This window comes from Phialemonium atrogriseum, assembly GCF_030411735.1.
Source record: "Phialemonium atrogriseum strain 8032-3 unplaced genomic scaffold QBC33scaffold_18, whole genome shotgun sequence".
NCBI classification, from domain to species: domain Eukaryota; kingdom Fungi; phylum Ascomycota; class Sordariomycetes; order Cephalothecales; family Cephalothecaceae; genus Phialemonium; species Phialemonium atrogriseum.
Genome location: NW_026848155.1, coordinates 463,217 through 484,060, shown reverse-complemented (window position 1 = coordinate 484,060; position 20,844 = coordinate 463,217). Strand labels below are relative to the sequence as shown.

The 20,844-nt window shown below is 54.4% G+C and overlaps 8 protein-coding genes across 8 annotated transcripts; 5 read left to right on the top strand and 3 right to left on the bottom strand.

Annotated features, from left to right (window-relative positions):
- Positions 1 to 2,668: 2,668 nt before the first annotated feature.
- QBC33DRAFT_454604 (mitochondrial import inner membrane translocase subunit tim23) lies at positions 2,669 to 3,429 on the top strand (the record flags this gene model as incomplete). Its single annotated transcript, XM_060424736.1, has 2 exons — positions 2,669 to 3,316; positions 3,376 to 3,429. The coding sequence occupies 2 exons, from the start codon at positions 2,669 to 2,671 to the stop codon at positions 3,427 to 3,429; spliced, it is 702 nt and encodes a 233-aa protein (XP_060281953.1).
- Positions 3,430 to 4,367: 938 nt separating this feature from the next.
- On the top strand, positions 4,368 to 5,554 carry QBC33DRAFT_560659 (uncharacterized protein; the record flags this gene model as incomplete). The annotated part of the gene is made up of 3 exons (XM_060430078.1): positions 4,368 to 4,817; positions 4,879 to 5,361; positions 5,423 to 5,554. 3 exons carry the CDS (start codon positions 4,368 to 4,370, stop codon positions 5,552 to 5,554), a joined length of 1,065 nt encoding a protein of 354 aa, XP_060281952.1.
- A 735-nt stretch (positions 5,555 to 6,289) lies between these two features.
- QBC33DRAFT_133958 (uncharacterized protein) lies at positions 6,290 to 8,056 on the top strand. Its single transcript, XM_060422070.1, has 3 exons — positions 6,290 to 7,211; positions 7,346 to 7,831; positions 7,937 to 8,056. The coding sequence occupies exons 1-2, from the start codon at positions 6,510 to 6,512 to the stop codon at positions 7,811 to 7,813; spliced, it is 1,170 nt and encodes a 389-aa protein (XP_060281951.1). The 5' UTR covers positions 6,290 to 6,509; the 3' UTR covers positions 7,814 to 7,831; positions 7,937 to 8,056.
- A 400-nt stretch (positions 8,057 to 8,456) lies between these two features.
- On the top strand, positions 8,457 to 9,947 carry QBC33DRAFT_133598 (dephospho-CoA kinase). Its single transcript, XM_060422069.1, has one exon. The coding sequence runs from the start codon at positions 8,775 to 8,777 to the stop codon at positions 9,600 to 9,602; it is 828 nt and encodes a 275-aa protein (XP_060281950.1). The 5' UTR covers positions 8,457 to 8,774; the 3' UTR covers positions 9,603 to 9,947.
- A 345-nt stretch (positions 9,948 to 10,292) lies between these two features.
- QBC33DRAFT_590574 (uncharacterized protein) lies at positions 10,293 to 13,282 on the top strand (the record flags this gene model as incomplete). The annotated part of the gene is made up of 3 exons (XM_060431614.1): positions 10,293 to 11,133; positions 11,169 to 12,385; positions 12,476 to 13,282. The coding sequence occupies 3 exons, from the start codon at positions 10,293 to 10,295 to the stop codon at positions 12,959 to 12,961; spliced, it is 2,544 nt and encodes an 847-aa protein (XP_060281949.1). The 3' UTR covers positions 12,962 to 13,282.
- A 1-nt stretch (position 13,283) lies between these two features.
- Positions 13,284 to 15,203, bottom strand: QBC33DRAFT_133555 (putative eukaryotic translation initiation factor 5 protein). The gene is made up of 2 exons (XM_060422067.1): positions 14,016 to 15,203; positions 13,284 to 13,956 (listed from the first exon to the last, which is right to left on the bottom strand). The coding sequence occupies exons 1-2, from the start codon at positions 15,015 to 15,017 to the stop codon at positions 13,672 to 13,674; spliced, it is 1,287 nt and encodes a 428-aa protein (XP_060281948.1). The 5' UTR covers positions 15,018 to 15,203; the 3' UTR covers positions 13,284 to 13,671.
- A 1,349-nt stretch (positions 15,204 to 16,552) lies between these two features.
- Positions 16,553 to 19,043, bottom strand: QBC33DRAFT_454597 (cytochrome P450; the record flags this gene model as incomplete). Its single annotated transcript, XM_060424734.1, has 9 exons — positions 16,553 to 16,718; positions 16,778 to 17,417; positions 17,468 to 17,516; positions 17,707 to 17,850; positions 17,914 to 17,944; positions 18,004 to 18,334; positions 18,543 to 18,695; positions 18,726 to 18,920; positions 19,013 to 19,043. 9 exons carry the CDS (start codon positions 19,041 to 19,043, stop codon positions 16,553 to 16,555), a joined length of 1,740 nt encoding a protein of 579 aa, XP_060281947.1.
- A 217-nt stretch (positions 19,044 to 19,260) lies between these two features.
- QBC33DRAFT_133587 (dolichol-phosphate mannosyltransferase) lies at positions 19,261 to 20,844 on the bottom strand. The gene is made up of 3 exons (XM_060422068.1): positions 20,288 to 20,844; positions 19,846 to 20,099; positions 19,261 to 19,778 (listed from the first exon to the last, which is right to left on the bottom strand). The coding sequence occupies exons 1-3, from the start codon at positions 20,672 to 20,674 to the stop codon at positions 19,484 to 19,486; spliced, it is 936 nt and encodes a 311-aa protein (XP_060281946.1). The 5' UTR covers positions 20,675 to 20,844; the 3' UTR covers positions 19,261 to 19,483.

The following is a 20,844-nucleotide window of genomic DNA, read 5'->3' as shown; positions in this document are numbered from 1 at the left end:
ACCAGTCAACTCCACTCCTTCCTTATACTCAAAGAATATCCCTCAAATAGGCCAGTCGGTCAAATGACTACCTAGTCAGATAACCTCTGTGAGTCGTTAGAGACATCAAGCAATCAAATTTGACCTTTTGATTTGGCCTAGTTGATTGTTGGGCAGCACAAGAGAACTGGCCTCGTTGGTTTGCTTGGGACAAACACAGTGAATATGAGTAGAGTATGCTAGAACTGGTGAGTGATTAGGAATAGCTAAATTAGTCGTAGTGACTCAGATAAGATAGCAAGTAGCAGCGTAAGTGACTTTGTTCCCAGTGCGAGTCAGGCTCCGTTTGAGCTGTTGACAGGTGACCCAGGCCTGTAGGGGACTCCATCAGAGCTCTAAAGTGAGTAATCGTGTTCCCAATCAGCTTACTGGCTTCATATATCACTGAATTACTGACATCAGGGGTTGTTTGATGAAGGCTACGGAAGGTTCAGCTAGCCTAGGCTTGTGGTGGCCAGCGGCAACATCGAATCCGACCCGAACACAGCTTACTAGCATATTGGGATCTGGAGAGTACTTAGAACACCAAATGATCAAAGCGAATACATTAAAATATTGACCTCGCAGCCATAGGATTAACTTTGATTATGGATCTTCGGTTAGGATAAGCGTATCTCTACTCTGTCGATGGAATCATGGAAGTAGTGCAAAACCCCCTACATCCGCACCACTAAGGGTTCGACAAGAGACGAGTTTGGATTTTCCTTCCAGTTAAATGTAGCGAATGATGGAACAACTCCACACTTGTTTTTAAATTGTTAAGGTACCAGGATGGACAGGCGCTGCAGTGGACTAAGACGCACGGAAACAGAATGTTTTTTCCTTTCTTTTTTCAACGTTGCGAATCTAGCGAACAGGTTTACGGGCGATAGATAGATTCAGTTGATCCGTAGAATCAGGTGTAGTAAATCTGGGGCAGTGACATGACACTCCAGTTGTTGTCTAACTCATTAACTACCTAATGGCTGCCGTAACCATGATATATTGCATGCTCTGAAATAATACACAGTCTCTTACGTGAGCTGCTGTCCAACTGTCCAAGCCAAGCTGACGGGGCCTCAATGATATGCTAAGAGCATGCTGAGTTGAGTTGTAAACACATTTCGATGTTATTCAATTTCCTACCTGGGCCTATTCTGGGAAGCATATCAAGGCATCCCCCGCAACATGACATGCTACTCCGTTATACTTCCCATTTCTGCCCCAAGGAGCAGCGCTGGCGTCTGTTTGTGGTGGGTACATCGGCGGCAGCGTCGAACGTTTCTGTGGCGAAGGAGGTGTTCTGGAGAAGAATATGGCTTCATCGAAAGGTCAACTACGGCTGAGCTCAACGCCGTCCCTCCACTGTCACGTTGGACAGGGGTAGGCCTCCACGACATTGGGATTGTGTAGGCCTGATGCTTATGCGTAAAGACATATCTATCGCATAGCTTCCTGCCATTCATTGCGTCGCTGCGCAATATCGACGTGGGTGGTCGCATCGTCAACTGTATCTACAGGTCGAAAATCATGAAGTGCTCCGCCTCTTCTGCAGGTGGCTCGCCTCTGTGGTGTCCAAACCGCTCGAGCGCAGAGTTCTCCTCAAGCGGCACCCCTTTGAATATCAAGAGCTCCACTCGGTGGACGCCCTTTTTGCACTCGGTGGACGCCCTTTTCGAATTTCAGCCACAAGGTCCCACATAAGGCCCCGCAATGCTTACCGCCTGCTAAATTTGGTGGTGACTTATATGCCAACTCCACGTCAAACATCACCACTATGGATACTTGTGCGTAAAAAGGGATGTCATATGCGCCCTGATGACCTAGTCTAGCCTGAACAAAAGGCGCGCTAAGTAGCTAGGGCAGGGTAGATGGTCTTGCTTAAGTGAGAGGTCTGGCTAAAGGCAAGAGGGTTTCCAACTTGCCTAGCTAGCAGGGCTGTAGCAAAAGGTTTCCAAGTTGCATGGCTAGGACAGGAATAAGTGTATAGTGACGCAGTCTGCTTATATTACTGCTGCTTATACTCTGCTATTAAACGTCTTTACCTTGGTTTTTATAAAGAGATACTGCCTACCTGCGTCAAGGACTTGGGTAACGGAGGAGAATTGGATTCTGCCACCTTCGCGGAGGGTATGGTTGTGGCTTGGAAATATTTAAGCCAATCAAACTACCGGATTATGGGCACGGTCCACGATAGGCGTCCACCGAGTGGAGCTCAATATCAAAGTCGCAACCATCATATCTCTGTTGAGTTTCGCCACGGAATTGTCCATCTGACAGCTCTTTACAGAAGTCGTTAGGGCATTGACTGGCGCAGAGCCATGGAAGTCTGAGATAAGAATCGCCGCCGGGAGCGAGCCGTTGCGAATAAGAACGGAATGAAACATTCTTTGAAGGTCGAAGAGGTCAGTCAAGATAGGTGGTGGTCTCCCAAAGTAGCTAGTGTAGATGCATCCACAAGCTCTAAATGTGCACGGGCCACATCGCGTGGCTCCGTCATTCAAGGTGGAAAGGCAATTTTTTTTTTCACTCCCGAGCGAGCTCTCGTCAAGGTTGGGCGAGCCAAGTGCAGAAACCAAGCCTATCGGGCGACATTTTGTTTTCGATCTTCCCGTATAATCTCCTGGATCTTTCCCAGACTACCGGCACCATGTCTATCTGGGATGCATTGACTGGACGGAAGTCCTCTTCCCAGTCGTCGTCTCCGAGTAGTGCGCCGCAGCCCCCTTCCACTTCAACCGAGCCGTATCATTCCACGCAGTTCGACCCGTCTTCAGCGCAAGGCGTGGATGCGTTCCTCGGCAGCTCAGCGTTTGCCGACCCGACAACTTTACACCCTCTCGCCGGCCTGAATAAGGAGGCCCTAGACTACATCACTTTAGAAGACTCGGCACTCTCAAACCTCCCCGGATCGCAATCCGTTCTCCCGTCACGAGGCTTCACCGACGACCTCTGTTATGGCACCGGAGTCACATACCTCTCGGCGCTGGCTATGGGAGGGGCCTGGGGAATGCAGGAGGGCCTGAGGAGATCAGCTGGCCAGCCGCCAAAGTTGCGGCTCAACTCGGTTCTCAATGCCGTCACCCGGCGAGGGCCGTTTCTCGGAAACTCGGCAGGCGTCATCGCTATTTGCTACAACAGCATCAACTCGTACATTGGGTACGTGAGGGGCAAGCATGATGCCGCCAACACAATCGCGGCGGGCGGCTTGAGTGGTATGCTCTTCAAGTGCACCAGGGGAGTGCGGCCAATGATGATCTCGGGAGCCCTGGTGGCATCGGTTGCCGGAGTATGGGCGGTACGTTTAACTCCCATGTTCACGACAAGCCGTTTAGAGAAATGCTGACAGCAGACCAGGTTGGGAGACGAACCTTCTTTCCCATCCCGGAACCGGCCCATCACCCAGAATGATATTGATCCCATCCCATCCCATCCCATCCTTTCTGATTCGATTTTCTGAACCGGCTCCAGCCAGCCACGAATATTTTATCTCGTTTTTACGACATCTAATCCTCAGTGGGAACCCGTCTTTCGGACTGCGGCTTCACTCAGCCTTGTTGCCGTAACTGGGCAGGGCGTGTATATACTTAAAACAGGTTCTGGCGGTCCGGCGGCAAGCATAGCGCAGGATGATCTCTCCTCCCTTGGAAATATTGTACAATAGAATGTGTACGGTCATAGAGCGCCACGATTGCGTCGCATCGGGGCGTGGCAGGCGTCAATTTAAACGGACTTGATTCACGAAATCACCGTAGGTATCTATCCCTATCTATCCTGTGCTGGAGTGGCGGAGTGGCCGGCTGTCAACCTGTTCCATGCCATTTCTTTTCTGGGCTCCATTGGGAGGGATGCTGTGGCGGCCTTTTGCTGTGTGGTAAGCCTCGTCCTGGTCCGAGTTCCGGATGCCCAACGAGTATCTGACCTGGATCTGCCATAGATATTAGGAGAAGGTGCCTTGAAGAATGCCCCAGAGGGAAAGAGAGGGCTGACACGCACAACCTACATACCTGCTCCTTAGCCTACGTGCCCCAGTACCGTTCGACGGGCGACATATTCGAGATTCGACATTCGACAGTGTGTGTAGTGAAGAGTGCAAGGAGTTTCAAGTGTACCTCAGTATCGAGGCACGATTCCTACCCACCTTCCCAGTTGCCTGTTACCTGACATAGGTAGGTACCTAGGCGCGTTCTTCTTCGTCGACTATCCCGCGTTTTGACAAGCTGGGCGGTAAACAAACAACCCTCCTCGTCCGGTTGAGCAGGACGAAATTTTCAGAGACTGATTCTTCATCCTTGCCAACTATCCGACAGCATCACAAAAGCCCAACGACATTCTTCGTCTCATCGCCCATGGCAACCCCCGAGCCAGAAGATCCAGCCCACCAGGGGGGGCCAATAAGCCCCGCCGTTGCGAGCCCTGAAGCTATCAAGGAAGAATTCATCACACAGCGCATGAGGACCTGGCTGACGAAGGAGCAATGCATACTGCCACACCACGATGGTCTAGCCAAATTCTATGCCATGCGTACGGATACTTCAAAGGCCACCCCAGAAGCCTTGGATGTCCTCGCCATCTCCTGCAAAAAAGGGTACAGATTCATTTCCTTGGATGACGGTCCGAATACCGACCCGCAGCTCAAAGAGCGAATCGAAACTCTTGGAAAATGGTGTGCCAATCCGGCGAACAAGCACATCTTGGTGGAAATAGAAGCACTTTTGGTTCAAGAGGTCCAGGACAAGGTTTGGTGGTTGCCTGAAGAGGAGGAGGATACCATCTTGAAGCTGGGCATCCTCGAGAGAGTGAGCACCCCCCCTACCCGAACCTTAGAAAAAGGCTCTACTAACTACCAACTTCAAAAAGGTCAAGCAATACGCCCGGCTGTGTGCCAAAACGAGATTGATGGACTTGGCGACAGTGGATACACCAGAGACAACCAAAAGCGCCCCCATTCATCAGTGCAAGTTCTGCATCTGCAGCGTAGACAAGCAGGGGGCTGTGTCGGTGGCATGGAAATATCTTCCCTGGTCCGCCTCGCTACGGGACTTCATTCACCGGGTCAATGACACCCCGTCCTTCGAGTTCGAAGATGCTCTCCCCCGACTGCTGAAGCGGCTCGATTTTCTCGACGGTCTCGAGAAAGTGGCCGACCAGGTTGAGACCATCAAGAAGTCCCTCGAGGTAGAGCCGAGTCCCGAGAGCAAGACAACCTGGGCCTGTTCGCTTTGCGACAAGGAGACACTCAACGTGGCGACACGTACCTGGACCCCGATTGCCTCGGAGGATGACTTTGCAAAGATCCTGGAGGTTGCCAAGAGAGATGAGAAATTGCTGCTCTTCATGCGGGTAAGTGGAACATCCCATGATCTGTTGCCCTGGATCGGTCGTTGACTAAAATCCTCATCAGCCGTGGCAGGACCGTCTGTACAGAATTTGCCGTGAAATCCAGCAACTCGAGAATGACCCCTTTCCCAGTTCCGACGATGAGTGGGATCCGTTTGTGTTGGATCAATATTGCGTGGCCGAAGACGAAGATTGAGCTCAGAAAAACTTCACTAACATGGAACCTAGCCTCTTTGGTGATGCGAGGGTATGGAAGGAGGCACCCTCTGTTTTTTTTGGACTCTTCTCGGTTTGCAGGACCATAGATAGGAACACTATTCTGCATAATGTAATAAGTCGGCCTCTTGCTGAAAGACGTGGGTCCTCCCGACAGATATCCCTTTGGTTGGCCAGGAAGCTTCTGGTGATGTTTATTGTGAATATATTCCTCCATCACTTCTGTCTGCTCTCTTCAACGTCTCCAACCCTCAATATCCTCTACCACCACCTTCCCCGTGGAACTTCGGTGTCAGTCGACAAGTCAGTGCGTTGAAACATCTCGAGATCCCCGAATAATCGACAGCATCATCAAGATGTGTTGTATTCCGTGTTTCCCCTTCACGGACGCCGAGCTCGAGGACGAGCCACGGCACAAACATCCGGCTTTCCACTACGCCTGGGATGGCCAGGCCTGGGTTCTGCGCCAAGTTGTGAGTATCGTCTTTGTTCATTCGTCTCTAGTGTGTTTTACCCTGCCAACACAGTTATAAACGGAGGACCTCCTTCGACTTTCTTCTCCCCCTTTGCAAGTTGCTGCAATTCCTTGTTTGGGGATGACGAGCGGTCAGTGGACGGTAATTATGCTGGGACTTTCAGGTGGGCACCTACCGTAGGTATCCTGCCCGGGTACCTGCCCAGGTGGGTGGGTGCCTGGGTGCCCGGAGCATGTACCTCAAGGACATACCCGAGCTCTTCACCTGGCCTTTCTCGCCCTAGAGTAGTAGTATCTCGAGGTCGAGGACATACCTCATTCACTTGCATCTGCCCTTGATCAAAGCATGCCGGGCTTGGATTTTTTCCATTTCACAAATCCTACCGATTTCCATCCCCACAACAACTGTCCATCATCAACCTGTTGAGGGAAGGAGCCAATCTCAGACGGATCCCCCAACATGTCGATGAACTCGAGGGCCTCCCCAAAGAGAAAGCGCGCCCATTTCAGCATCGTCGAGGACGAACTATCACCTTCGCCACCTCGTGGATGTCGAACCGTCTCTCCCCATCAACCTCGTCAAGGAATACTCCGGCCGAGTTCTGCCCAAAACAACAGGCCTGAGACGACTGGAGAGCACGCCGAGCGCCAGAAGGACACGTCCAAGTCTCCTAGCCAACCGCAAGAGAAACAGAATACATCCGCTATCCCACCATACAACGCGCCTACGCCCATCCCCACTGCTGGACAGCATCTGTTTGTCCATCACGCGGGTGCTCCGCCGTTTTACTCCGCCTCTGGTCCCATTGGCCAGGCACCCTACCCCGGCCAGCCCTACCTGTCACCTTCTGGCTATTTCTCGCCCGGCACCCAACCCCAAACATTCATCACTCCGAACAACACCTTCTTTTCTCCCACCACGCCAAACATGCCGTACGAAAATAGTGTGCCGCCCAGCTTGGGTGTGCACTTCCAGCCACCGGTCCCTGATACGACCAATGGTCCTTTCCTCCATCGTTATGTTCCCCGACATGATGGAGTTTATCTGCATCCCCCCTACCCGGTGGGTGCACCTCTTTTTGCTCCTCGTCAGCCGCCTGTCACTTTTCAGCCAGTCCTCGTCTATCAGAGCTATCCGGTCTACGCCGCGATTCCAGTTTGTGCAAGTGTACCTCACATTCTTCCAGTTCCTCGCCGCTAAATCTCAGGTGGCCAAGTGGCCTCACCTAGTCCTTCGCCAATATCATCAGATTTATCTTAGCCCTGTCGGGAGGTCTTAGCTAACACTACTAAAAGCCGCATGCTGGAGTTGGCGTTCCTGTCCAGGGCCCGGCGCCGTATGTCACCGCACAGTTCCACCCCATGATGATGCAGCCTATCCAGCAGCCTGTCATGATGCCCGGTGGTGGTGGCATGGTTCCCGGTACCCATATAGTCACCCAGCCTGTGACTGTTCAGGGCCCTCCAACTGTGGTAGCAGGTAACATCCCTCCCCAGCCTATGCCGGTGCATTGCGATCCTGTCCTGGGCGTCGGCCGTACCACGAGCGAGATTTCGGAGGAGCAGAGGCAGTTTGCTGAAGCCAACAACCTCTTCCAACCACAGGATTTTAAGCCGAGCGACGATGACCCCTCTCGATTCTACATGGTGCGCGAGGTTGACGGAACCTGGACTCAACGGAACCGACTCACTATCGATTCTCTCGGCTGCAGATGGTACCTCGCTGACGAGGGTTACTTCTACGCCGTCCGCCTCTCCGACTAAGTTGTGAAGGGGGAATCCATGGAGGAGGATGTTTCGTTAGTAATCGCACCCGCATTGCCTTGTTGAAACATATCTAACTGCCCACAGGTTCTTTCGCCAATCCCGCAACTGGCATCATCTTACCTTTCCGTTTTTCCTTTTTCTCCGCAACTGGCGGATTGTCACATGGAAAGGGTATCGCTTTGTTTTCGAGGGGATCCATGGTTCACAACGATCACAAGTCTTCTTTCTTTTCAACGTTTCGGGGGTGGTTCGCAAGGTCTGCGTATATGCGCTAGGGATCTCGAGGAAGCTTCTTCGGTCTTCGGAATTTCAACCGGTCTTTAGGTACTGGTGAATAAGAAGCTACGATCCCAGACGAGCCAGGTCAATTGACATTCCATGATCGTGATATGTTGTATGGACCACATCTGGAAAGATGTGGTCCAGGACTCGAGGTTGAGGCTGACATGCACGACATATGCAGCAGCCCTGAACCCTGTCCAGGCAGGGATACCCCGAAGTGATGAGCCAGCCACCACAGCAGTGACTCGGAACTTGTGGCGTTCAAATTTTTGAGTTGTCCAACACCGGAAACGAGAAGCGGCGGCTCAAGTTTAATACCGAAGGCTTCGGCTGTAAAATTGTTTGTCTTTTAACTTCCAAGCTGAACTTTCCAACAAATTTCCACCCCTGCCTCTTTGCCCTTGAAAGCTAGAAGAAGCCTACTTTGTGCTATTAGTGCATGGTCTGTGCATGGGCCATAGGTAATTACCTCATATAGCCAGGGGTTGCAGCATCATGCAAGCCAAGCTTAAGGTGTCAAGGAAACCTCGGCTATCAATCCGTAGATTGCGCCATCAGCCCACCTGGCGTCTCGATTGATGACATGATGTTATCGCTCTCCCCGAACATCACACTTACGGCCCTATTTTAAGAGTCAGCAAGAGCCCGCACACGCGCGCAAAGTACGTCTGCAAAAATGCTCATAATCGGCCTAACCGGCTCCATCGCGACGGGGAAGTCCACCGTGTCGGGCATCCTCTCGTCGCCGCCCTACTCGCTCCCCATCATCGACGCCGACCTCCTCGCCCGCCAGGTGGTCGAGCCCGGCACGGCGGGCTACAAGGCGATCGTCAGCCACTTTGGCCCGACGACGCCGGACCTGCTGGTGCCGCCGTCGTCGCCGTCGATGCCCGAGGCCGGCCCGGACGGCAAGGGGAGGCCGCTGAACCGGCCGGCGCTGGGCCGGCGCGTGTTCGGGTCGGGCGAGGAGCACCGCCGCGACCGCGCCGTGCTCAACGGCATCGTGCACCCGGCCGTGCGGAGGGCCATGTACGGGGCCGTGGTGCGGGCGTACGCGCGCGGCGGGCGCGCCGTCGTGCTTGATGTGCCGCTGCTGTTCGAGAGCGGCATCGACCGCATCTGCGGGGCCGTCGTCGTCGTCGCGGTCGGGGACCCCAAAGTGCAGATGGCGAGGCTGAGGGCGAGGGACCCGCACCTCAGCGCTACCGATGCGGAGAATAGGGTGCGCAGCCAGGGGGACGTCAGGGTCAAGGCTAGGAGGGCGGAGGCGAGGGGGGAGGGGTGGGGAGTGGTGGTGTGGAATGATGGGGATAGGGAGCAGTTGGGGAAGGAGGTCGAGCGCGCCATGGCGGAGATACAGAGAGCCAGTCCGGCGTGGTGGAGCTGGACGCTGCTGTTGTGCCCGCCGGCTGCTGTTGTGGTCGGCTTGTGGACGTACTGGCAGAACACGAGGATCAACAGGAGGTGGGCCGCGTTGGAGCTGGAGGAGAAGTCTAAGCTCTGAGGTCCCAGGTCTTTCTTCGTGACGGGTAGGCAAACAAGCTGGCCACCGCCGTCGTGCCTTCCCTTGAGTTGGAGATGGAGAAGTCTTAAGCTCCGAGTATCTTTGGTCTTGGGCGGCAGGCAGGCATAATTACAGGCTGGCCGCCGCCGTCGTGCCTTCTCCTTATGACAACCGACCCCTGAGGTTCAGTCGAACTCCGGCGACTTAAACCGAGCATCGCTTAGCCGACAATTGTTACATTGCAAACCATCATTCTTTTTTTGGACTTCTTCCAGTGTCTATTCAGTGGGTAGCCAGCAGGCAGGCACACCAGCCATCGGCATCGTCGTACCTTCCCCTTTTGACAGCCAACCCTCGAGGGTTCAGTCAGACTTCGGCGACCTATACCGAGTATCGCCTGGCCGACAATTGTTTCACCGCAAACCTGCAATTCTTCTTTACCTGGATTAAATCTCTTGTCCATTCAATGGAGCGTCCTATCTGCCTCAATTTCTATTCTTAACACGGCGATACATTCATTTCGTTGCTTGTCCCCAGACAGGCAACTGCGAAGCTCCAGTTCCTCCTTTGTCCTCTTTCTTCCATCTACCTATCAATATATCGCTCCTTTGCTGCCCGTTAATGTTACTCTTCTGGACCTTGGGTTCATTTCTTGGCTGCTCTTTCCGTTGAGGAGCGGTCGAACCGACGATGGCTCCCAATTCCGTACTAGAGTGGGCGGTAGGCCGCAATCTCACAATCCGGAAGAAACAGCGCAAGCAGCACGGCGTCTTGAAGGTCGAGCTCGTGACTGATGACGAGACTGATACCGACACCTTGTCCGTGACGTACCCACGCATCCGCCGCCTCACCGAAACGTCGGATGCCCGCAAGTCTAGGGCTAAGAAAGTTAGATTTGACGCTTCTCCCCGGAAATCGTCCTTGAAGAAGTCGACTTCCTCGGGCTCCGGCCCAGCTTCAGCAGAGGAGAGTTCGAGTGATGATAACGGAGGGTCCCATGAGGACTCTGACAGTCACACTGAACCTGACTCGAGCGATGGGGATGCAGACGAGCCTAGAGGGCCGAAGAGCGAGTTGAAGAAGGCTAAAAATGCGAACAAGTCGTCGAAGAAGTCGGCGACGAAAGCTAGCAAGGCGGAGGGCGGCAAAAAGGCGAAGGCCCAACAGTCTGAAGACAAAGGCGAAGAGTCGGAAGATAAGCCGGAGGATAAGCCCAAAGGGAAGAAGCAGGCCCCGAAGAAGAACCAGAAACAACAGACAGGGAAAAAAAGCAAGGCGAAGGATGATGAAGACAATACGGGAGGAGATGCGAGCGAGACGACGGAGCCGGACCAGACCGAGGACGACGAGGAAGACAAGGCCGAGGAAGAATCATCCTCAAAGAAACCAGAGAAGTCTGGAGCCAAAGCTGATAAAGATGCCGGCAAAACCAAAGCCAAGAAGAAGAAGGATGGTGACTCCAAGGCCAAAGGCACGGATAAGGATAGTGGCTCCAAGTCCGAGGCGAACAAATCACGTCAGTCTGATGCTGGTAAGTCATATGCAGAGAAACTGAACCTGGGGGAGGCTCGTCCAAGGCTAACCCGAAGAAACCAGGCAAGAATTCAGGGGCTCATCAAGCTCCTGAACTCGGGCGGCCAAATCTGATCAGGCCTGTTCGTTCTCAGCTCCTCCAAGTCGAGGAGGTGGTGGAAACGCCAGACGATCCTCGCCCGAATGCGTTTGTGGATAACGAACATGGCGTTTGCCGAATCTATCATGGCCCTGCGTATGGAAACCCCTATGGTTCACTGTACTCTCCTCGAGCCTGGTCTGGAGTACCCCTTCCAGCCGGTGTCCCACATCCCCTGGACAACCATTTCTACCACGGCTTTCACCAACAGGGCTTCCCTGAGAACAGCGGCCTGCCGCCTGCTGCATCTGGCTTTCACCATCATCCAGTGCCATCACTAGGCTTCACTGTACCGATGATGCAACACCCGGATGCACATAAGAAAGGAGACACTCCCTCACAAGCTGGTCTATCGGGCTTGCCACCGGTTCCGCTGTTAAGCCCACGTTCGGTCGCCGCTCGATTCAACGCCTTGGCACCAAGTCCGTTGTCTTCCAAGGGTAAGGGCAAGAGCAAGGATGAAGGTTGGCGCACAAACGTCGGTCCGAGATCTGCCTCGGCTGAGAACGGTTCGCAAGGGAGCCACGGCAATGGGAGGAACAACAATGAGGCGGGTAGCAGCCGCAATTCCAATAACCAGAACAACGGCAGCGGGTCCGGATCCGGATCGCGAGGCAACGGCGGTGGGAACGGCGGGAACGGCGGGTTTTCCACCCCTGCTCGAGATAACCGAGGAGCCAACGACGGTGAGAATGGTAGGTGGGAAGCCACGCCAGTCAGCCGCAGCAGCCAAGGCACTACGCACATATCGGCGAGGGACATCGGCGGCAACGGATGGGGAGGAGGCTGGGATACTGACAACAACAACAACAACGGCAATGGGGCCGACGACGGATGGGGAGGTGGCCAGGACACCACCAACGACAACAACAATGAGGAGCGGGGCGAAGGCCAGAATACTAACAACAACAATGGAGGAAATGGCGGTTGGGGAGGACCTAACAATACGTCCCCTCGCGGTGACGGCGGGTTAGGGGGAGGCTGGAGCATCAATAACAACCGTGACGATAGGGGAGGCGGCCAAGATACCAGTAAGAACAATGGGGGCGATGACGGCTGGGGAGGAGGCCAGCATGCCAACAGCAACTCTGGAGGCAATGGCGGCTGGGGCGTCGCCGCCGACAATAGCTCCCCTCAAGGTGATTTTGGCTGGGGTAGTGGGAGCCGAGGATAGGACCAGGGCCCTTCCCGTCCCAACCAGAGCTCGCCGCCCGGCGGCAGTCACAGCCGTGCGTCCAGCGCTCATCACGGAGATAGCCCGAACGGCGGGAACAATCAGACTAACAACGTGTCCGGGGCGCTGGACAACATTCCGAATAATAACGCTGGCCCGACCGGCTCGATCACCCCGAGTGACTCGGCTCGCTCGACTGGCTCCCGGCGGTTTGCTCAGAGGATGCCGGGGTCGTGGTTGTCCACCCCGGAAAGCAACGCTGGCCCGTCGACAGGCCAGAGGTCAAGCAATAATAGCAACCAGGACTGGAGCCCCAACAGCGGCAGCGGGAATGGCCGGGGCGATAGCAACAATGGCGAGAGCAGCCGCAGCAACAACCAAGGGCGATGGGACTGGGGCGCTTCGAACTCGGACCTTGGCCAGTCTGGTGGGGGAAATAGCTCCTCGCCGGCCAACCACTCTTGGGGAGGGCCGTCTACCAGCCAGACCACGCCTGTGGACACACGCTGGTAAGTGCGGTGCCTCCTGGCCTCTGGCTTCTTCTGTTGTTACATGGCCGCGGAATTGGCATTTCAGGGGGTTCTGAGAGCAGGATTGCTGGGCGGGTTCAAGACATTTTCGGGGCCTACCCATATCGTTTTGATTTTAGGGGGAGATGACGAGGCAACCCTTCTCTGATAGTAGGATTCCTCCGCTCGGGGGTAAAGGTATTTTCCAGGCCCAACCCCCTGATACCTGTCGAGCAGGCCCGTCTTAGTGGAATATCGCCGTAGAGGGAGGAGACCTAGATAGTCAGATCCTCTCAATAAACCCGATATTATGGAACTATAGGTGAAACCCGGTGGTGCTTCCAGGCTGCCAGTGGATCTACTGACGTTGAGATGCCCACCTGGCACACTTCCGTTCTCAATTACGAGGCAAGTGCTAGTTACTAGGAGTGGCAATCTTAATTTCTCGACCGAACTAATACCTAAAACAAACTACCATGTTGACGAGACAGCTGTCCAACAAGCCCAGTTTTGTGTAAGCCCTCCATTATTTTTAGCGGACGAGCGCCCGCCCAGCCTAGCAGAGATGCGAATTCCATTTTTTTTTGTTACAGCAAGCGCAAAAGAAGAATGCAAAGCCACCCCTGAATTGAGAGAGAAGCCTGCCGGCACCGGCGGGAGCAACAAGCGGTTGTTGACAAGACAGATCAAGGAGCAAACGCGTCGTTGAAAGGCTCACTCGTCGTCGGAATCCTCCTCCTCCTCGGCCTCGGCAAGCCAAGTGAGGAAGGGCTCTGCGGCCTTGCGGACCTTCCGGGAGGTGTTCACATCGACATACTTCTTGCTGGAGCGGGAGCCCCACTTGGTGACGACCTCCTCGGAGATGAGGTCGTGGTGGTAGTACAGCTGGAGGATCTTGACGACCTTGTCGAACATGTCAGGTTGGTCCTTTCCGAGGAGACCTACGAGACGCTCGGTGCCGCCGAGAAGAGCCTTCTCATGACGCTCCGAGGTGATGATCTGTGAAAACTAGTCAGTATTCAAGTTCGGCTAGCTCGAGTGAGTGCTATCAAGCTTACCTGCTTCAGCATGCTAGCGCGCTTGCCGATCTGAGACGTGATGTTCTCGTCAAAGACGGTCTGGACGAGGACGAGAACGGTGCGGTGCTTAGTCTCGATTCCCAGTTCCTTAGCCTTGAGATAGATTCCGATGTCGTCGACTTTGTTAATGCCACCCTTTTCCTTGGCCTGGTCCTGGATCCAGACGCCCAGTTGGTCGTAGATAGTAGGACCACCGCCCTCGCCTTCCTCATCGTCGTCGTCGGCGTTCAGAACCAGCTTTTGCTTGAACTCATCGGGGAGTGACTGCTGGCGAGCCCTGACGGCTTCGGCGCTCATGTCGACCGCCCAATCGTCGTCCTTCACTTCGATCTCGTCGTCATCCATGATACCCTGGGCCTCGGTCTTGATTTTGCGGGTCATGGCATCATCATCGCTTGCATAGCCGAGATTCTTGTCGTCGCCGTTGGGAGATGGCTGGTCCGAGTTTGAGTCGCCGCCGGAGCCGTTCTCCTTGTCGGGATTCTTGCCGTTCTGCTTGGCTCTGCGGGCAGCCTTGCGCTCAGCCTTGTCCTTCTTGCCCTTCTTCGGCGTGTTCTTCAGAATGAAGCCGCTGAGCTTCAGGCGCAGGTCGACATCGGTGCGCTGGCCACAGGCCTTGCAATCGAGCACGATGTGGTCGTCCTTGACATGGACGTCGGTCTCGGGGTTCTTGCACTTCTTGCAGAGAACGAACCTGCTGATGAAGCCGTCCAGGTATTCCTGCAGCTTTGGAGCATCATGGGCACCATTGATGATCCAGCGATCATCGGGTGGGTCGATGTTGGTCTGAGCGCCAAGTTCGAAGCCGAAGTACTTGATCAAGTAGGATCCGGGGCGAGCGAGAGATTGGGCCACGCTGCTGAGGTTCACAACCACTGTTTTGATGCCATTGCCCTTGCCTTCGATCTTGGTCTGGAGTCGCTCCATCTTGTAGCGATAGAAGGGGTCGGTGACATCGCGGCGAACGTTAACGAGAGCCATGATTGCGGTGTTTTTGGGTGCAAGCTGGGTAATGATATTGACGCGAGGTTAGGAGTGGTTGAGGTCGACGATCTGGTGAAGTACACTGGTCGAGGGTGTCATGAATGGAAATAGTGAGCGATGGGAAGGGCGAAACGAGCCAGGGAGGGGTCAGTTGAAGAGAGTTTGAGTTGACATAGGGTAGTCCTGATGTTGGAGCTCCAGGGTAGGCATTAACGTAGGGGACGACTTGGTCGACGATTCAACCGACGGATTTGATATCGGGACTACAAGGTTTCCGCAATATGCGAAACCGATGCAGCTTGATGGGTGGGGAGTGTCTGAAGACGGAGATCTGGTCGTGCTGATACATAAACAACTCTGTTGACTCGTATGACTTCTATGTGTGTGTTCCTGTTTCCCTTTGGAAGGGGAGGGATGACGGGAGAGACGATGATGATCCGATGCGAGGGAGTCCAGATGCGAATTTTGTTCCTTATAAGGCTGCACCGGATGGACGGAACAGACCCGTGGTGGGGGATGGGGGAGAAGATACTGTGTCAGTTGATGGGCGTAGGTAAATCTTCGTGGAAGACGGTCAAGTTCGCTTCTTGCTAAGCTGGCTCTGACAGAATCAGAGAACTGCGTTCAAGGACGAGGTTTGGGAGTCGGTCGGGTTTTGAAAGAGGAGGTGGGAAGGGTTGAAGATTTTAAGTCTGGATTGACAAAGAATGGTTCAAGGAATGGAGTGATGGGGCGGTGCCTTGGATGTGGGTCACGTGGCGTGTTCTACTAAGTACCTAATTGGGGCAAAGTGGAATTTTTGAAAAAATCGCGAAGGCCCCGCTTATTACAACGCCTATCGCCGTAAAGATCCGAGGTAGGTACCTTAGTTTAGGTAATCCGTACACTTGAGAACAGATGGTGAAGAACAAAGAGGAGGCGAAGGGATCGAAGTTTGTTTCTTCTCGTTTCCCTGGGTTTCTCAAGATAAACCTTCAATTTGGGCGAGAGTGCCACTTGGAAGATTCCAAGCACAGCTCTTCCCGCCCTCCTCGGTACCTACTTGGAGAGGTACCTAGATTGTCTTGGGCTGACGGGCACACTCAACAGTTCTGACAGATCTGGCCATGAGTAGGGCATGCGGCATGGGTCAACACGTGGACTATCTCTGTTTGCCATCTCGCCTGCTTGTACCGCACTGGAGGCGTCGGACGTTGCGACGGTTGGCGATTGGGTGTGCATATGCACATCTTTTTAGTGCCCGACTGCACTCGCTGCAGCCTTGCACCCCCCATCCAGGAGCCGCAGTCGATGTATTGGCTCGACTTCGGTAACACAGACTCTGGACCTTTTCAATGTCAGACCTGGCGTGCCTGGGCAGAAACCTGACACGGTCAGGAGGTGGGGAAGCAGGACCTTTGACGCCCAGCCAAGAGCTCAGATCACGAGCTCTCGCCATTTTACTTTTATTAGGGATTCAATTTAATAAGATGTAATCTATTTTTGGCATTCCTATTCGCTCGTCCCCGAGGTAGCCCGTTTAAACCCTCATCTCATTCGACAGGAGAGAACTTCAACAGACATTTCTCGCCTAGGGGCCGAGACGATATCAACTGGTCTGACATCTCCATCGACCTGGGCGTCATAGAGTGATCCGGCAGCGTACTAAAACTCGAATATACGTCTCGTAGCAATAACTTCATCTCAGCTAGAGCGAGGCTGCCGAGCCATTAGCAAAAGAGGTAGGGGGGAAATATGGGGTTTACATGACAACTCACTGTTTGCCCACGCAACCCCTGCCACCGCTGGCAAAAGCAAAGAATAGCCTCTTTCTCTCGGCGTCGCCTTCCTTCTCTAGCCATCGATCAGGGTTGAAGGTGTCTGGCTCAGGGAAGATATCCTGCTCGACTCTATGTACTGAGTACGCTTGGCAGCTGGCTATTGTTCCCTCGGGGAGATAGAAACCATCGATGGTGCGTCCCCCACACGGGACATAACGTGGAAGAGACATGGGAATCGGGGGGAAGCAGCGGAGCCCTTCCTTGACAACAGCATCGAGATACGTGAGCTCGTCGAACGGCGCGTCGGGATTATCGAGGAGCTCCTGCTGTAGCCTCCGCTGGATATGGAGCGACGACGGCTTCGATAGCTCCCACATGAGGAAGCACAGGCCGTCACCAGTGGTGTCGATTCCCGCGGCCATATGGTCGAGGCACTCGGCGGCAACATCCCAGCTGTCGAGCTCGCTGGACTTTTCGTGGAGACGGCTCAGCAGCGTGAAGGAGTCAGATCCTGATTTGGCGCTTGTATCCAGGACGAAATGGTCTGCTAACGGGGTCTCTCGAGGTTTCGCAAACAGGTACAAAACCCGAGCGATTAGGTTGTGTAGGAAGGGGCTATAGTACTGGACGAGGCGGTCTGATCCGTGTTAGGCGACGAGCCCAACTAGCCTTGCTGCGACAACTTACTCTGCAAACTACTATCAAATGCAAGTTCACGCATGATAGTCTCGTCCGACTTGTCCCGGAGCGAGTCAGTTCCATATGGATGGAATAGATGGTGTGTGACACAGTCGAAAGCATAAGAATGGAGGGCTAGGAGAGGTTACTTCAGGGCCAATATATGCCGAGTTGACAGTGTTTCTTACAAACCTACGACCGACCGTTTATCAGCATATGGGGTATTACGGCATAAGGACTGAGCTTACATATAGATCGAGACTGCCGCCTCTGGAGTCGGTACAGAGTTTGACAAAGTTGCTGGCTCTCTCGGCAATGCCAGCAAGAGAAGGCTGGCGGACGACGTTGCTGTTGGCATACCTATCGGCCAGGACTCTCCTTCTTCTAGCGTGCTGAGGGCGATGGATTATGAGACTAGCCATGCCACAGGGGGTCTGTAGATGTTGACTCCTTACCTGATCCTTGTTCAACATGGTGAACATGGTCCTGCGAGTAGCCACAGTTCAGGAGTGGTACACAATGTCCGAGAAGAGCAGCATGCCTACCTGCGTTGGTAAACCTTGAACAAGTCATAGAACTCGGTCTTGTCATAACCACTGCCTCCTGAACAGTAAATTTCCTTCACGGCCCGGCCAGAAGCGAAGGCGACTTCGCCTGGGGCGAGCCGGACGACCGGGCCGTATTTCAGGTGCAGGCCGTGGACGTATCTTGTCCTGTTGGCATGAAGTTCGTGCCATTTCAGGATCCAAGAGGAATACCTGGCGATCAACGGCCCCGGGACTTTGTTGAGGGGGGACCGAAGGCACCTCAGGAGATGGATGGTTAGGAACAGAGCTGAGCAAGATAAGAGAAAGAGGGGCGATAGGAGGATCATGGCTGAGTGTCGGATACTGAGGCCGGTTGCTTGAGATCAGATCTAGCCTATGGCAGTAACGCTGCAACTCTCTTGGTTCAACAGCTGGTGAGAGTTTGGGTTGATGTGATGGCTATCTCATACGTTTGGCTCATGTGTCCGTCAAAGCGGAGGAGGCAATTGGCCCACATCACTGCTGCGGGGGAACCCCGTCCTCTCTTCTCATCTGACCCCAAGATCTACTGCTCAAAAACATGGTCTGTACAATTGAGTCGCCGTCCATGAGAATCCCTGCACATATGTAGCATGAAGCACGGAAAGGACTAGATAGGCAATTTCCAACAGTCAAATACATGACGTATTTTACACCACTCCTGCTGGTTACTCTACATTCTCACAAGTCGTCCTTCCCACCGTCCTTCTTCTCAGCCCCGCCGCCGCCAACCAGGTTCTTGAGCCAGGACGGCGCAGAGACCCCGAACTTGGCGGCTGAAGGATACGACTTCCCGTCGATGGTGACTCGCGGCTCGCAGCTGCACCACTGGTCCTCGGGGACGCCAGCGAGGGCCGAGGGAATGTGGCTTCCGCACCCTCGCCAAGATTTCTTCGCTGAGCAATAGCATTTTCATGTTAGAGTCCATATCGTTGACAGCATATTTACTGGCAAGTCGCCAAGGAAGGGTAAGGAGCCAGGCACTCACAGCAAGTTGGGCAGGTGGCGCCGTAACACATGGTTCCTAATTGTCCAAGGGATTCTGATTCAGTTCTTTCCGAGGGTGGTGAAAAATGCTATTTGGCAATGTAATTGAAATTTCGAGGGTTTCTGAGATAATCGTGTTTTGTCCTGGTCCAAGCAAGTCCCGGTAGCTCCCCCGAGCCCGTACTTATATACATGTCATTTAGAGCGAGCAGAGATCCGGGTGGGAACGGTCGCCGAACTCGTCTCAGGTGTCGCCGACCTAGTATAGATTGCCGAGCAACTAACAGCTTCCCTCCCGCCCTTGCATTAATAATGACCGATCCCCGAGTTTTGGTGCTAGGGAACTGCCTATCTCCTCACGGTGTCCTATTAGTACTGGCTAGTATCGTTTATCTGCCTGCTTATGGATTTCCTTTCCTCTGCTTGATCGCTTTCTATTTTTCGTCACCATCTCACCCCCTTTCCGAAGTTTCTATTTCCCCCCTTCGAGACTGGCCAAGAACTTCACTACCCGGTCCGCCAGCCATTCCCGTCCTTCGGCCTGATCGACGGTGTGGTTTGCCCCCGGGATCAGACCAGACAGCTCGCTGGCAATTCCCGGGCGACAGAAACTCTTCCACCGAGCAACGAGTTTCCCGAAGTCGACGTATTCGGGAACGTGCTCGTCCTTCTCGGAGGGCACAATCAACACGGGGTTCTGTATCCGGCCCCAGAACTCGGCCACCTTCTCATCTGGTAGGTCCGAGGAGAAGTAGTCGTCATCACCCCTTTTCCGGATGGGGTCTCGTCAGCGAGAGACCATGAGGTCTAGCACCGGGGAAGGGGCGAACTCACCCTACAGCGGCAAGCGAATGCCACCGATATGCAGTAATTGGCGTGGTTAGCATTTCCGGCAGCCTGTCCTTGGGCATGATGTGATCTCCCTTCCCGTCGTTGATCAGCCGTGACGCGAAGTCCAGGCTCTCCTTCATCTTTGCGCGGTCCATGAGCGGAGCAAGGCCCTCGCGGTCCGATACCGACCCCTGGAGGATGAAGCCGTCGACGGGACTGTTGTTGTACTTTTCGTAGTTTGCATACTCCATGCAGTCCTGATGGAGAAAGTTAGCATCCTCAGCTCCGAGACTCCGAGACTCCGAAGCTCCCATCGCAACCGCCCGGGATCATGTAGTCGTCCGCTTCAACCTCCCCCCTTCCGCCCCCGAACGACACCACCAAGTCCTCCGCAAAGGGGCCCCCTCCAAAGTCCAAATTCCAAATAAAATTAAAATCAACCAACCTGACAACCCGTAGAATGCCCCATAAGCACAATCCTCCCCTTCCCCAGCGTCCCCCTGAGGTACCGCACCAGCGCACCCACCTCAGCCACGTCCCCCGCCAACCCCCCCGTCGCGTACCCGTACCCGTCGAACGAGCTCGACAGGCGCGCCTCGAAGACCGAGTAGGTACCCCCGACCCCGGCCCCGTCGCCTGCCAGGGCGCGGGCCACGGCGCGCACGTACGGCACCGTGTGCGGGCCGTCGCCCAGGCCGCCGATGAAGACGATGGCGTTGCGTGGCGGCGGCTGGGACGGGGAGGCGGCGGGGTGGGATAGCTCGTAGGCGTATGATTGTGGTAGGGGGGATGGGTAGGGGTGGACTATGACTGGGAAGGGGGATGGAGGCATTTTCGTGGGATTGGGCAGTGCCGGCGGTGGTGGGATATCCCCTTGGTTATGGGACTGTTTGGTTGGGCTGGAGTGGGTTTGAAGCTCTGGCTTTTGGTATATGGGAACTGGCACCTTAGTTAAGGGGGTGTGTTAAGGGTGTGTATTCTCTCGTGGTCGGGCTGTTGAAG

What these genes read in the sequence shown, in the direction of transcription:
- QBC33DRAFT_133958 (XM_060422070.1), top strand. Translation starts at nt 6,510, where the DNA reads ATGTCGATGAACTCGAGGGCCTCCCCAAAGAGAAAGCGCGCCCATTTC. An exon ending in ACGCCGCGATTCCAGTTTGT is followed by an intron (nt 7,212 to 7,345) that starts GCAAGTGTACCT and finishes CACTACTAAAAG; the next exon opens with CCGCATGCTGGAGTTGGCGT.
- QBC33DRAFT_133598 (XM_060422069.1), top strand. Translation starts at nt 8,775, where the DNA reads ATGCTCATAATCGGCCTAACCGGCTCCATCGCGACGGGGAAGTCCACC.
- QBC33DRAFT_133555 (XM_060422067.1), bottom strand. Translation starts at nt 15,017, where the DNA reads ATGGCTCTCGTTAACGTTCGCCGCGATGTCACCGACCCCTTCTATCGC. An exon ending in GCGCTAGCATGCTGAAGCAG is followed by an intron (nt 13,957 to 14,015) that starts GTAAGCTTGATA and finishes TAGTTTTCACAG; the next exon opens with ATCATCACCTCGGAGCGTCA.
- QBC33DRAFT_133587 (XM_060422068.1), bottom strand. Translation starts at nt 20,674, where the DNA reads ATGCCTCCATCCCCCTTCCCAGTCATAGTCCACCCCTACCCATCCCCC. An exon ending in GGCATTCTACGGGTTGTCAG is followed by an intron (nt 20,100 to 20,287) that starts GTTGGTTGATTT and finishes TTTCTCCATCAG; the next exon opens with GACTGCATGGAGTATGCAAA. An exon ending in CATTCGCTTGCCGCTGTAGG is followed by an intron (nt 19,779 to 19,845) that starts GTGAGTTCGCCC and finishes CATCCGGAAAAG; the next exon opens with GGGTGATGACGACTACTTCT.